At 49.6% G+C, this 13,577-nt stretch overlaps 1 protein-coding gene across 1 annotated transcript in view; it reads left to right on the top strand.

The window, feature by feature from the left end:
• The first annotated feature begins 1,555 nt into the window (after positions 1–1,555).
• MYCBPAP (MYCBP associated protein) overlaps positions 1,556–13,577 on the top strand; it is a 17,129-nt gene continuing 5,107 nt past the window's right edge. Inside the window, exons 1-13 of the mRNA XM_023533506.1 lie at positions 1,556–1,628; positions 6,850–6,977; positions 7,648–7,807; positions 7,950–8,053; positions 8,917–9,100; positions 9,352–9,467; positions 10,019–10,169; positions 10,443–10,558; positions 10,644–10,759; positions 11,253–11,364; positions 11,894–12,083; positions 12,560–12,797; positions 13,348–13,397. Coding sequence (XP_023389274.1) covers positions 1,556–1,628; positions 6,850–6,977; positions 7,648–7,807; positions 7,950–8,053; positions 8,917–9,100; positions 9,352–9,467; positions 10,019–10,169; positions 10,443–10,558; positions 10,644–10,759; positions 11,253–11,364; positions 11,894–12,083; positions 12,560–12,797; positions 13,348–13,397 — 1,738 coding nt within the window. The remainder of the gene's footprint in view (positions 1,629–6,849; positions 6,978–7,647; positions 7,808–7,949; positions 8,054–8,916; positions 9,101–9,351; positions 9,468–10,018; positions 10,170–10,442; positions 10,559–10,643; positions 10,760–11,252; positions 11,365–11,893; positions 12,084–12,559; positions 12,798–13,347; positions 13,398–13,577) is intronic.

Here is a 13,577-nt window from a genome sequence, read left to right as displayed (position 1 = left end):
GGAGAGGAGGAGCTGCCCGTGGAGGATGTCTCAGTCGTAAGAGGAGTGAAGGTCTAGGGGAGCATTGGGAAGGAGCCATGCCTCCGGGAGATGCCCAGTAGTGGAGAACACACAGGGAGCACCAGGATTGGCCAGCCCTCCTGGTATCCTTCCTAGTTCCCTGTCTGGGGCAGACTGCAGCAAAGCTCAGAAATGGCCCAAGAGATAAGGCCTTGGACTTGGTAGAACCAGGTTCAAATTGTGTTCCTTGCTAGTCAGGTGACTTTACATGCTTCCACTCTCTGAAGCTCCATTTTTATCTGTAAAATGGGTACAGAGTGCACCTGCTCCCCCAACCCCAGCATAATTTTTGAGAATTGATTGAGAAGACATTACAGTTTATGGAGGGCACTATGTTGGGTGGTTTAAATGCAAACTCTCAGTTAATCTTTACAGTGGCCCTGTGTGGGCGGCATTATGACCTCCATTTTTTAAGTGAGAAAGCTGTGGCTCAGGTCACAGGACAAGCCCAAGAACACACAGCTAGCAAGGAGGCAGAGGTGGGATTGCAACTCAGCTGTGTCTGGCTCTAGAGCCCCTTCATTATTCCACATAGAGTGACCACTATAGGCTAAATTTTGGGTTGAGGTAGGAACAAGGGACAGGCTTCCCTGCCCTTAGGGAGTTTACATTGCCTGACGACAGTGAACATGGACAAACAAAATAATCCCAGAATGCGTTAGGACTCCGGAAAAATAAATGAACTGGGTGCAATTATAAAGTTGAGATAACAAAGGGGCTACTTTAAAGTGGGGAACGGGAGTCAAGGGCAATCTTTCAGTCCAAAGACTGAAACCAGCAGTATGAGAAGGCCCCAAGTCCTTGGGCAGGAGGGGAAGGAAGCTTGACCGGTTTAGGAATTAATGGAAGACCAAAGCGGCTGCAGCGTGCGAGGGCGGGGGAGGTCAACAGGCCCATCCATGTAAGGGACAGGCAGGGGGTCTTGGGAAATGAAATCCTCCGGAAGCCCTCCAGGGGTTTTCGGCAGGAGGTGAAAGGAAGGATCCTGTGGCGGCTGTGTGAAAGGGCAGAGGGAAGGCAGGAGTTGGGGCGGTCAGGGCAGCCGGACGCACCCTCGCCTAGTGCGGGGAGGAGCGGGGCGGATCATGCAGCCCTCCCCCCACCCGCCCCCACCTCCCCCCACCTCCCCCCACCTCCCCGCTCTTCCCAGAGGCTTCGCTCCACCCACGCCCCTCCCGGCTGGTGACCTCACGGGAGTAGCCGGCACGGCCTGTGACGTCACGGTCGGGCCCCCGGGTATTTTCAGGGTTCGCACGAGGAAGGAGCGGCCCTTGGCGGGCCCGTTGGGGCGACCGTATGAAAAAGGTGGCTTCCAAGCAGTCTCCGCCCAAGTTGTTCGGTGGGTGCGCGCTCCGTCGCGGGGCGCTGGTTGCTATGGACGCAGCTGCGACCAATGGCGGGCGGACGCGCGCGGGGTCGCCTGGTGGGGTGACGCACGGCCAAGTTATCCTGGGTCCCCGCGACGTGGGGCCACGCTCTCGGTCCGGGCGGCACCATGAAGTCTCTAAAGAAGGAATCCCGCCTCAGAATACCAAGCAGATTCTTCGAGGCCGCAGAGAGCTTGAAAGGTCGGCACTAGCTGCCTTGGGAACTAAGGAGAACCTGACAGGGGCAGGGGTTCTTGGATAGGATTCACGACACAGGGCCTGGAGGATAGGGGTGACATCAGGATGGAGGTAAAGATCATGGAAGGATGGAGTACAGGGCAAGGTGTTCCCCATACCTTAGGGGTAATGGACAAAGTGGAGACCCCATAAGGAATGGGGCACAGGGCACTGGGGCCTTGAGGAAATAGGGAACTGACAGAGGCCTCAGCGATCAATTGTTGGGGAGATGGCCTTGGCCAGAAAGGCACAGGAGACCCCTACCTGGAACCATATCTTAGGATGGGACTCAGAAGGCAGGATCCCTCTGTAGGGGAGTGTGGTTGAGCCAGAAAGGAAGAGTTCAAGACTAGAAGGGCCAGGATATGAGGTGCTTGGGAAAAGAAATTCAGGAAAGAATGCAAGAAACATATTGAGGTGGTGAAACCAACAACCTTGGTGGGATTCTTTGGTGGGGTGAGGGAGTGGGGTTAGGGGTCACCTAAGTAAGAGTCCTGCTGGAAAAATCAGAAGAAATGCCTAACTTGGCTCATTCTGTTTCTACCTTTTCTTACCACATGCCCTTTCCAGCTAGGTGACACCTGTCCTGCTTGTTTAACCTGGAGACAGTCACTACACAAGACTGCTTCTTGGCCTCTGCAGCTACCCTCTGGTTGCACATGGGAGAGCCCCGGGGTGCCTGACAGCAGACTGACCCCACGGACGTGCTCCCCTTTGCAGTTTACACTCTCTTCCATCTTTTTTTGCTGTTTCCATTTATTGAGGGCCTGCAGTGTGGGCACTGTGCTGGGCAATGAGGGGATTAGTATTAACTGTGTGATCTCAGCCCTCAAGAAATGCAGTTTGGTGAACTCCTGCAGGAGTAACCAGACAATATAAATGCTGTGTTATAAGCTCCCATAGGCATTAAGGACTCAGAGCACCTGACCCAGGCCTTGGGTGGTAGATTTTGAGGGGAAGGTTTTCTGAAGAAGGTGACATCTGTGGCTCAGCAGAAAAAAACAGGCGAGGGGAGCAATTTGCTTCTTCAGGTCTAGGGAGCAGCAGCGTGAGCTGAGGCATGGAACTGTGAAAGTAATATGACCTTGGTGGCCAGGGCAGAGGTGGTGAGGGTGGAGGGAAGGGACAGGAGCCAGAGGGACCTGCACAGGTGGGCAGAGGTTTTCCAGGAAAGGGCTTGCGGTGCTAGGTCAGAAAGTGTGGGTGTGCCCTTGCAGGCCCTGGGGAGACCCAGCCCAGAGTCATGGGGAAAGCACAGTGTAAGCAAGGGGGGCAGGCCTGGAGTCAAACTAACCGGAGCTTAGCTACTTTTCAGCATGGCTTTCTTTAATGCTTCTTTATAGTATGAAAGTCCGATTTAGACTGCACCGCCGAGATGCTGTTTCATGATATGCTTTTTAACAGTTAAGAAAGGGAGAAGATAGCTGGTCTCCTTTTCCAAGGGTAGTCAAGGGCTTTCCTAGCTATCTCTCACCTAGCTTCTGGAGATCTTAATCAGACTTAAGCAAATCAAGGAAAGATTTTTCACTGCATATTTATTTTTAGTAAGGGGAAATTGGGTTTATTAAATAGCCCTTGAGTTAAGAACGTGCACCAGGGTGAGGAGTTAAAAAAAATCAGTGTTTAATTTAGTTTTGCATGCGGGATACCTTTCTCCCCCTAAATATCTCAGGGGAAGCCTCTAATGTTGTAGGGCACTACTTCCCCCCTCCCCACTATAATACAGCTAATCAACAAATATAATCTTTTAATCTTGTGCTGTGTTTCTCCAAGGTCTCTGAATTATAAGCAAAAAGGCAAGCAAATATTGTGACCGTAAACCTATTTAGAGATCCCAACCCTTTTGACTCCCAGGTCTTATTGCTAAGAAATGTGGGAGACTCCCTCCCAGCAGTACCAGATCCCCCTCCTACATCAAGTAAAATAGCCCTGGTAGGAACAGCCCATCCCTGCATTCCCCCAACGCTACCCTGAGGTCAGAATTTCCTGAAGACTTTAATCAACACAAAAAAGAATCACATTTAAATGAAGCGAGGAGCAGAACAAGAGAGTCCAGGTTTCTTGTCCCTCTATAGCTGTCTTCTCTCCCCAACCCCCTCCCCACCCTACCCCACCTGAATACCTTGCTTCTAGTTGCCTGACTTAATTCCAGCAGAGGTGTCACCTGACTGCCCCATACAAGGGGGCTGGTCTCTGACCACCTTGCAGCTGTCAAGATTAGGGGAGAAATGCCGGCCGGCCGTGTGCTCACCAGGAGCCCCACTCAGCTTGGGTTTTCAGACCAAAGAACAGGAAATAGCTGGGCCTCTGCAGGCTCAGTAGTGAGATACACTTTGACCCTGTAGAGTCTTCATGAAGGTCCTGAAGTGACCCTCGTGAGATTATCCTTCCTCCCTGGTCTCCCCAACTTGCCTCTGCCCCTCCAGTCCACCTGGCTTACCCTGACTGGATGAATCACTCTGCAATGCTTTCATTTCACTCTCCTGGACCAAACCTCCTTCCTGCCGACAGAGGAAGATCAGATGCTTCAGCTTTACTTTACAAAGCCCTGGTTTTCCTCTTATCCCCAATATCGCCCCCACCTCCCCAACAAGCCTTCTGTGACACCACGCCTCACATACGTCATGCTCAGCCCTGCTTCCACCTTTGCTCCAGCGGTGACCCCACCTGGAACACCTCTGTCTGCTGCTCCGTCTGTGCAAAGTCTTCCTGTCCTCCAAGGCCTAATGGCCTGTGAAGCTGCCTCTGACCCCTGCAACTGCTCTTCTGAACCTTTGGTTAGAGCCCTAAACTGTATAATCCACATCCATCTGCTCCTGCTTTGATGTGTAACCAAACCCATTGCCTGTTCCACTAATTTTAGGCTCTTATGTTATAATTGGTGTATGTTAATGTCTGCTGCATTTTTCAATTCCTCAGGAGAAAGAGCCATATCTTAACCTTTTATACCATTTTCTCTGTAGTTTATAGCACATAGAAGATGCTTGGTAAATTTAGGTAAATTCAAATCATCTAGGGTGATTCGAAGTTTAAAATGTACATATCATTTTTGTGAATATTTTATTAACTCTGGAACACACCATTCCCTGACTGTATATTAAGATGACCTTCTCAAAAAAAACCTCAGACCAGAGTTTCAGTATTTCAGAAATCTTCAGCAATGTTGAAAGTTTATAAATTCACCGTGGTAATTATACACCCATAAGTAAAAAGCTCAGACCTGGAGATGTTTAATCCCTTGAGAAGATGTAGAAGCAGCCAAGGCGATGGGCAGAGGGAGAAGATATCCTAGAAAATAGAAATAATACAAAAATGTTTATAAAGGCAGACTTTCAACTGATACCAATTGTCTCTTGGGCTGCCACCAGTTTTAGTGACTGTAGAAATCAAAACCTAAGGCTGCATGTCCATGCGTGGCAATGGATGGGACCAGAGCCATGCGGTTAAGTTGATGATGCTCCTGAGTTTCCACTGACCCCATCGCTGAGGAGATGGACTCTGGCCCATAGGCGGAATTTAGAGTTATGTTTGGAATGATTCTGGCTTAGGCTTGTTTGTTTTTTTATTTTGTTTCGTTTTGCCACCAATTATGTGGGTATTTCCTAAAAAAAAAAAAAAAAAAAGAGTTTGATTTGGGTAACCAAAACACTTGCTTTGATGTTCTGGTGATACTGCTTCTGCAAAATTAGAGTGCTGTGAGACGCAGTGGACAAAACCAAGTTCTGTTTTAAAGTTCCTGAAGTCAGGACTCAAAGTTTTCTTTTGATTATTTTCTGTAGGGCCTTACATCAGACCATTCTAAACCAGAGGGCAGCAGACAGGAGTCTACTAGCCAGAGAAATGAGATGCATTTGAAACTGTTAACCCACCTCTGGAAGGAAGGCAGAGAGTGTTTCCTCATTGGAGAATGACTCGCTTCTGCACAATGAGTTCTCAATGCCATGCTCTGGCATGGCGCATGAGAGAAATAGGCTCAGATCTCTCCACTTCTCTTCCAGTTCCATAAGCCATTGTCGTCAACCAGTGTTATTACTGTAGTAGACTCCTCAGTGATCGCGCCCCCTAATCCATTCCTTGCCATGAGATGGCCCATGGCGTGAAGATTGAAGTCCTTTACATGGCTCACTAAGCTCTTTGTGATATGGCTCCAACTTCTTTTTTCAGGCACTGCTTTCTACCTCACACCTCACTACACTCCAGCTATTTTAAAAACTCATACTTTGAGTTCTAGGAGTGTGCACCATCCTCTTTTGCCTCTAGGCCTCTTCACGCTACTCCTGTTCCCCAAGCCCTTTCCCTTGTCTATGTTCTCTCCATTCTTCAGCTCTCAGTTTAAACATCATGTCCTTAGAGAGCTTTCCCTGACTACCCCACACACTGGGCTAGGCCCCCCAGCCTGGCTGCTCCCATAGTAACCCTAGTTCAGCCTGACAGCCTTGTCACCCATGGGTGTGTGCTCTTTGAAGCCTGAATCTCTTGCTTTATGTCCCCAGAGCCTAGCACAGTGCCTGGCACATAGAAGATACTTAAATAGTATTTATTTAATGAAAGAACATGAAATAAATGGTCAGCTGTGAATGTTCTGCTTCCCTCCAGAGCATCTGTATTTTAAGCAGTGTCTTAAAAAACCTGATGCCTTCACCCAGAAGAATGGATGAGTGCCAGCAATGGAGAAAGCTGAGGAAGCATCTAGTCCAGGCGTCCCAACCTATTGACATTAGAAAGACCTAGGAAGTTTAAAAAATACGATTCCCCAGGCCCTGACTCCACGCAGGAGCCAGAAAGCTATAATTGTAAAACTCCCCAGAACACTCTGAGGCAGACATTTGAATACTATTTGAGAACCACTGATTTAGTCCAGCTTCCTCTTTTTACAGAAGGGAAGACTAAGGCCGAGAGGTTAAGTGATATATCCAAGGTCGTTCAGCTTATAAGTAGCACAGCCTGGAATGGAATATCTTCTGATCTCAATTCTGGCTACCTTCAGTTGCTGTGGTGGGCCAAGGGCAACGGGTAGGGGGAACTTTGAAGAGAGAACTCCTGTCACCCCAATCAAGTACTGCCCAGGCCACCTTGGCAGCCTCTACTGACCATCCAGTTGGCCAGCTCTTCCCCTGCCCGCCCCTGACCATGGAGTCAAATAAATACATACATATAGCACTTGTAATCTTCTGCTTCTCTTTAGAAAAGAAGCGGGCAAAGGTATCTGAACAGCCCACACCCCCCATTCAGGAAGAAACTGAGCCTGTTAGCAATGTCCTACAAGGAGACGACATTCTTGCCTTAGCCATTAAGAAGGAAGACTTGAAGAAGGTAAGGATGAAGTCCAGGAATCCCTTCCTGCAGGAGTTTTTCTCTCCCAGCCTGTGTGGTCTCGAACATCAACCATGTCCACCATCTCTACTCATAGGGAGTGTCTAATTCCATAGAAATTCCTAACTTCAGCTTCAGCTGAAGTTAGGAAGACACTATAAGGATACAAAGGTGCCTCGAGGAATCCAAAGGCAAGAATGTGTCTGGCCAGAGAACCCAAAACACGGTTCTTTTCACTTTTGCATCTAAAGGAATTTATGGTTTGTTTTAACATTCCTGAGATTTAGAACCACAGAGGAGTGAGATGATGAGGCATCTTGCTTCCCATGGAGGCAAGGGCCATCATCCCTATTTCACAGAAGGGAAAATGAGTTTAAGAAGCAAAGTTACAGATGTGGATAAAGCTGCTAAACCCTAACCCCATGCCTTACCTGGAAGAGTTAGCCACTTCTCACCTGAACTGTCTGGAGGTATGTTATTTTTTCTCCTTCCAGGACGTTATTACGTCTCATGTCTCTCGCATGGGCATTTCCTCATCAGAACATATGGACAGAGCTGGAAAAACAAATTTGTCAGCCTTCAGGAATTCCACGAAGAATTAGGACAGAGGAGATGGGTGGTGTTTTTCCTCCTCCTGATCTCTGGAATTCTCTCTTTTGTTTCTTTTTAGCAACACATTCCTCGCTTTACTGAAACAGAAGATAAACCTGTCATTACCCAGAAATTTATCATCCGTAAACCCAAACCCAAGGATCCTAGGAGAAAGGTCTGCCACTTAGTAGCACATCCTGCTACTCCAGATGCAACCACAAAGCCCCTGGACTACTCTGGTATGCCCAGCTTTGGCCCGGGTCTCTGAATTCATGGATCGGCCTTGAAAGAAAGCGGGGTCTCCATCAGAAAGTAGCCCCCTTGAATTGTTTACATCGGCTAGCTACAGCTTGTTTTTCTCGCTCCTCTTTTGCCCACCAGGTCCGGGTGACTATTTCCATGGCAGCGACCAGATCCTGTCCCACCACATCTTGGGGAGCCTCCAGGACTTTAAGAGAATTGCAGTTGCTCGAGGGAACACCCAGGTTTGTTTGCACGGAGCTGCCGGGACAAGAGAGGTCACTGGTCATTTCATTCTCACACTCGGCAGAGTCAAGCAGGCCCCGGGTTAAAAAGACAGTCCAGTCTCTGGGCCCCAGAGTCTGAAGTGATAAGTGACCTTCCCCCTGAAATAGTGAAGCCAACTTAAGTTAGCTTCAGCTGAAGTTAGGAAGTCACTATGAGGATACAAAGGTGCCTCGAGGAATCCAAAGGCAAGAATGTGTCTGGCCAGAGAACCCAAAAAGGCATCGGGGCTCCGGGCCCACGCTCCCTCGCTGCCCTCTGCTCCTCTGTGCACCGGCTGCATTTTCCCTTCTCCAAAGATTGGCCTTTTCTCCTCCTATGTCCACATGCTAGAGCCCCGCTCCTGGGGCCACATGAATAGTCGGCCTGTCTTACTGTCTTTCCCATCCTGCAATGCTGCGCGCTCTCTCTCTCTCTCTCTCTCTCTCTCTCTCTCTCTCTCTCTCTTTCTTTGCTTCTCTGGTTCCAGGCAAAGACTCTCTGATTGGTCAGGTGCTAAGAGGCCTGGAGTCACATAAAAATGTCTCCATCATCCTGCCAGTGAAGGTGTCAATTAACAACAGTTGTAAGGAGAACAGACTCATGGAAAGATTTTGACCACAATCTTAGAATAGAGGTCCCCATTCTGGGGGAGAGGGGTCTGATTAGTTTCCCAGGCAGCCTGGTTCTGTGATTTTTCCGCCGCTCACTACCTTTGGGTCCTGAAGAGGAAGGATCTTCAACAGAGTAGGAGGACATCAGGGATTTAGGCCTGAAGAAATCTCTGCTCTGCCCGTTTAGTGCCTTCTTGCCACCCTCCACACACATATGCTGTACTTTTCAGTTAGCCGAGCTGATACACACCCCGCCCTGTCTGATGAACTTCATCTCAGCTACAGAAGAGCAGAAGCAGAAATCCCCAGAAGAGGAGAAGGCACAGCCCTGGTCCCCACCTCCTCAGCACAACTTTCTGAAAAACTGGCAGCGCAACCTAACCCTGCGGAAGAGACAGCAGGAAGCTCTCAGTGGTGAGCAGGTGTATGGGACTCCCACCGTACCTCATCCGACATCCAGGCTCTGCTGCTGTTTGTTTTCTCTCCCTCCACCTGTCCAGAGCCTGGATTTAGGCTGAACATATTTGTGCCATTCACTACCAGTGCTTCTTGCTCTTAGTGGGTTCTGAAATTAGCCCAGGGGTGAGGCTGACCAGTGCCTAGTGCTGAGTTTGTTTGTTCTGATTTGGTAAAGGGGCTGCATTCTTGGCTCTCTCTTTCTCTAGAACGCCTGAAGAAGCCTGTCAGCCAGCTGCTGATGCACATCGGGGAGACCTACAGACAGATCCAGGAGGAACGGGAGCTCATTGACCGAACACTTCCAACACAGCATGATGGGAAGGTGAGGACAGCATTCCCAGGTGCCCTATGAGGAGGGGGTCTGGACACAGGGATGTCTGCCTCAGTTTGCACAGTTGGGGACAAGACAAATCTATCCATCGCAAAGCATTGTTAAGCCCTCGAGCCCTTTACTAAATTATATTATTGGTCCTATTGTTGGTCCTATTAACAGAGACTGGTCAGTTAAGTAATTTAGCCTATGGTGGTCACTGGTAGTTAATCTGAGGAGAAAGATAGCACAGGCACTGTGTTATTACAATAGTCTTAGTGTTCTCTCCTAAAAGCTAAGCTCATGCTTTTGGATGACCCAGGGCACCGTGTTGTATCTGGTATGTTAGCACAGCACCTCCATCACCCACACTGTCTGTCTGAGACCGGGTAAAGGCTACAACAGGGTATCCTGAAAACAAGAAAGTGGGTGCTTCGTCCTTGGCAGCAACGAATCCCCCAGAGCAAGCATCTGTAGCCTGCGGTGCTCTTGTCTCCCGGCCCCCCTGTCAGCCTCTCTCCAAGGTGTCCAGGTGATCTGACTCATCTGCCCTTCCTTGCCAGTGCTGTGAGGAGACCAGAGGGTTCTGGAGTCGGCTGGAATACTTGGGAGATGAAATGACGGGTCTGGTAATGACGAAGACGAAAACTCAGCGTGGCCTTCTGGAACCAATCACTCATGTCAGGAAGCCGCACTCTATCCAGGCAGAGATGGGTGAGGAGCGGGGCAGCTTGTAACTGATGTGGATGTGGGACAGCACGGCCCTGGTGGGAGACTGACCTGGGATCAGGTCCCATAGCCCTGTGGAGGTCCGGTTTCCTCTTCAGTGAGACAGTTATAGAAGAGGTGCAGCCCAGCTGCACAGGGCAGCTGTATTTTCCCCTTTCCCAGAAATGGTGCTGAGATGAGTATATTCAGAGCCATTTAGGTTGAGTGGGGAAGGGGCATGGCAGCAGCCTGTGCTGAGGGTCCTTGACCCTGCTCTAGGATTGTTGGACCAGAAGGACGCTTGGTACCGCTACACCTGGGATCGGAGTCTGTTTCTGATCTACCGACGCAAGGAGCTGCAGAGCATCATGGCAGAGCTGGATTTTAGCCAGCAGGTTGGTAATGCCTCCGTGCCCAATCTGAAGCCCCTTAGGGTGGCGCTCATCTTCAGCTAATCTTTCCTTTCTTGGTTTCTGTAAGGATATTGATGGCCTGGAGGTGGTGGGCAGAGGGCAACCTTTCTCAGCTGTTATAGTGGAAGACTTTCCAGGGTTTGAAAGGAGCCAGAAAAGTTCTTCTGGAGACACGATAAGCTTGTGAGTTGGACCTGGACCCTCGGGAGAAAGATTGGAAGGTGGGGCTCCCCCCAGTGCCCACAGTATTAAAGGCAGGCATCCCTCCCTGAAATCAGGATGCCTCCATCACAACCTCTCGCTAGTGGCTGCCACCCCCTTTTCTAGCCCATTCCAAAACATGTGCCAGCTTCTCTCTGGACATCTGTTCCCTCCCAGCAACCAACTCCTAATGGGGGGCTCCCAGACAGTCCTTCGCTGGGTAAGTGGGGCCTCTCCAGACTTTCCCAGGGCTGTGTACACTGAGTGGCTCTGCAAGAAGAGTCTGTGTATGTCCAAGACTCTTCCTCCTACAGGAATAGAGCAGGACAAAGCTGAGCTCAAGTGGAGCTGATGATATTCCATTGGGGGGCAGAGCCAGGCACCTCTCCAGACTTGCTGACAACCATTTCTGTGGCTCCATGTGGCGAGACTGTGGCAGCCTCAGAAAAAAATATGTCATTGATTTTTATTACAGAGACTTATTGACCGATTACCCTGATACGGCTCCCATGCCTATTCTTGGCCCTTCTTTGCTATTCTGTGGGAAGCCAGCTTGCTGGATCAGAAGCAGTAACCCACAGGACAAGGTAAGCCTGCCTTCACCCTCACCCACCTGCTGGATGGGTGTCCCTCGGGTGCAGTCCCAAGGTGACTGTGGCAGTCACAAGGAGCTTGCAGTCTCCTATCTGGTCATGCATTCAGCATGTCTGAAAATGGTAACAGCAATGCTAACTTGAGCCAGAATAAAATCACAAGGCTGAAAAGAGAGTGTCACAAGCCACTCAGTTTGTACCTAGCCCCAATCATGTAAAAAGCAAATCTTCTCAAACAGGTGTGGCTTTAAGAAGGCTCTAAAATATTCTTCAGGTGCTAAGGAGCAGAAATGGTCATCAGATATAAAATCTGCTTTATCTCTTATTACGGTTGATGGCACCTCAGAGATAGCCACTATCGGGGTGTGACACCAATCTGTCTGAGAGCAGCCAGGCCCTGGAGGCCTGGGACATGAGACTTTCAGTGCCAAACCTGGAAAAGTCCTGGGCACACCAGGATGAGTTGGTCACCCTAGGCCAGGGCCTCCCCCAAGGACGTTTCTCATACTTCCTCCTTCCTCAGAAGCACATTGGAATTGCTGTCCGCTTGACCTTCGAAACTCTAGAAGGGCAGAAAACATCTTCAGAACTGACTGTGGTCAATAATGGCACAGTGGCCATTTTGTATGACTGGCGGCGGCGGTCCCAGCTGGACTCTTTCCAGGAGCTGAAGAGAAACAGGATGGAGCGGTTCTACTTTAACAATCGGGAAGGTACCTGGCAGAAGTGGCATTGCTCACAGCTCTCGTCCTTGATGTCTGAGAAGCCATGTCTAGCTAATGGCCAGCTCCACTTCCCTGCCTCGTTCCCCATCCACAGTTTCTTCTGTGGCATGTGTCATCTCCCAACTATTCATGTCTGTTGGGGGAAGAGTGGAACTCTTTAGAATACAGATAGGTGAGCTACCAGGGAGCAGAGGCATTCTAGGGGTTCAGTTACCTATAGGCACAGGCCTGAGGCTAAGACAACCAACTGTCCCTGTTTGCCTGGGACTTTCCTAGTTTTAGCACCATAAGTCTCACATCCTAAAAACACCTTAGTCCTGGACGAACCAGAGCAATTGGTTACCTTACCTGGGGCTCGGTTAAATGTAACTGCATGGGCTTAGGGCTCAGTTAACTTTAGACATGCAGGTTTGGGGCTCGGCCAGCTTCTCTTTATTGAAAACCTCCATCTCTATCCCTCTCAGGTGTGATTCTGCCTGGAGAAACTAAAACCTTTACCTTCTTCTTCAAATCTTTGAATGCTGGGATCTTCAGGGAATGTTGGGAGTTTGGAACCCACCCCACCCTGTTGGGAGGTGCTGTCCTGCAGGTCAATCTCTACGCAGTCTCCCTGGCCCAGGATATTTTTAGGAGTGAGAGGAAATTACTGGAGGTAAGGAACTCAGGATCTTGGCCCCTGTGGATACCAGATAGGTTACCCTGGTGAGCTTCCTGGCACTGCCTATAGAGCTCTTGTTTCTGCCAGATACTCTTGCTCAACAGACACTTTTCAGAGCTTTGTGTTGGAAAAGATGGGTGGGCAGATGAGAGGAGGGGCAGCTTTGAGCTCCGCCATGCATGTCTCCCACCGCCAGAAAGAGATGAGACTAGGCCTTAAGATGCAGCCTGTGGGGAAGTATGTATTTGAGTACATATAATGAATGATGTCGTGTCCTGGTGCTGTATTTGTTCACTGCTGTCTGGTACCAACCAGTGGAGTTGCATTTAACTGGCAGGACTTCAAAACCAGGCAAAACTAGAGAGAACAATTTAACCAATAGGGTGGCACCCAGGAGTGAGTATGAGGTGGGAATTGGGGCTCTGCCCCTCCAGTCAGATCCAGACCCTGGCTACCTGGTGCTGTGCTCTGTGTGACTCTGTGGAAAGCCAGGCTTTTTTATTCACTAGCCAGAGCTACTTCAGCTGGAGTTCAACCTGTGCTAATCAGAGGTAGTTTGGACAAATGCCGTATCTGCTTTACTTGTGACCATAGGCCTGACCTCTCTGTGGAGATGCTGTTCCCCTGTTTCTGTGATACTGACTGTATGGCTAAGTCACATTCTCAGGCCCAAACCGTGTGGCCCCTGGCCCTTTTCCCTTCTTCCTAGTCTGTAGGAAATGCTGACTATGTGACCTCTTGGCCCTATGAAGGAGCAACTTTTCTAGAACTGGCCCTTCCTTGGGGTCCTTACAGCCTCTTTTAGGGAACAAAGATGTTTGGGG

This window comes from Pteropus vampyrus, unplaced genomic scaffold, assembly GCF_000151845.1.
Source record: "Pteropus vampyrus isolate Shadow unplaced genomic scaffold, Pvam_2.0 Scaffold104, whole genome shotgun sequence".
NCBI lineage: Eukaryota > Metazoa > Chordata > Mammalia > Chiroptera > Pteropodidae > Pteropus > Pteropus vampyrus.
The sequence above is the reverse complement of the archived record's forward strand: the minus strand, read 5'-3'. Positions and strand labels throughout refer to the sequence as shown.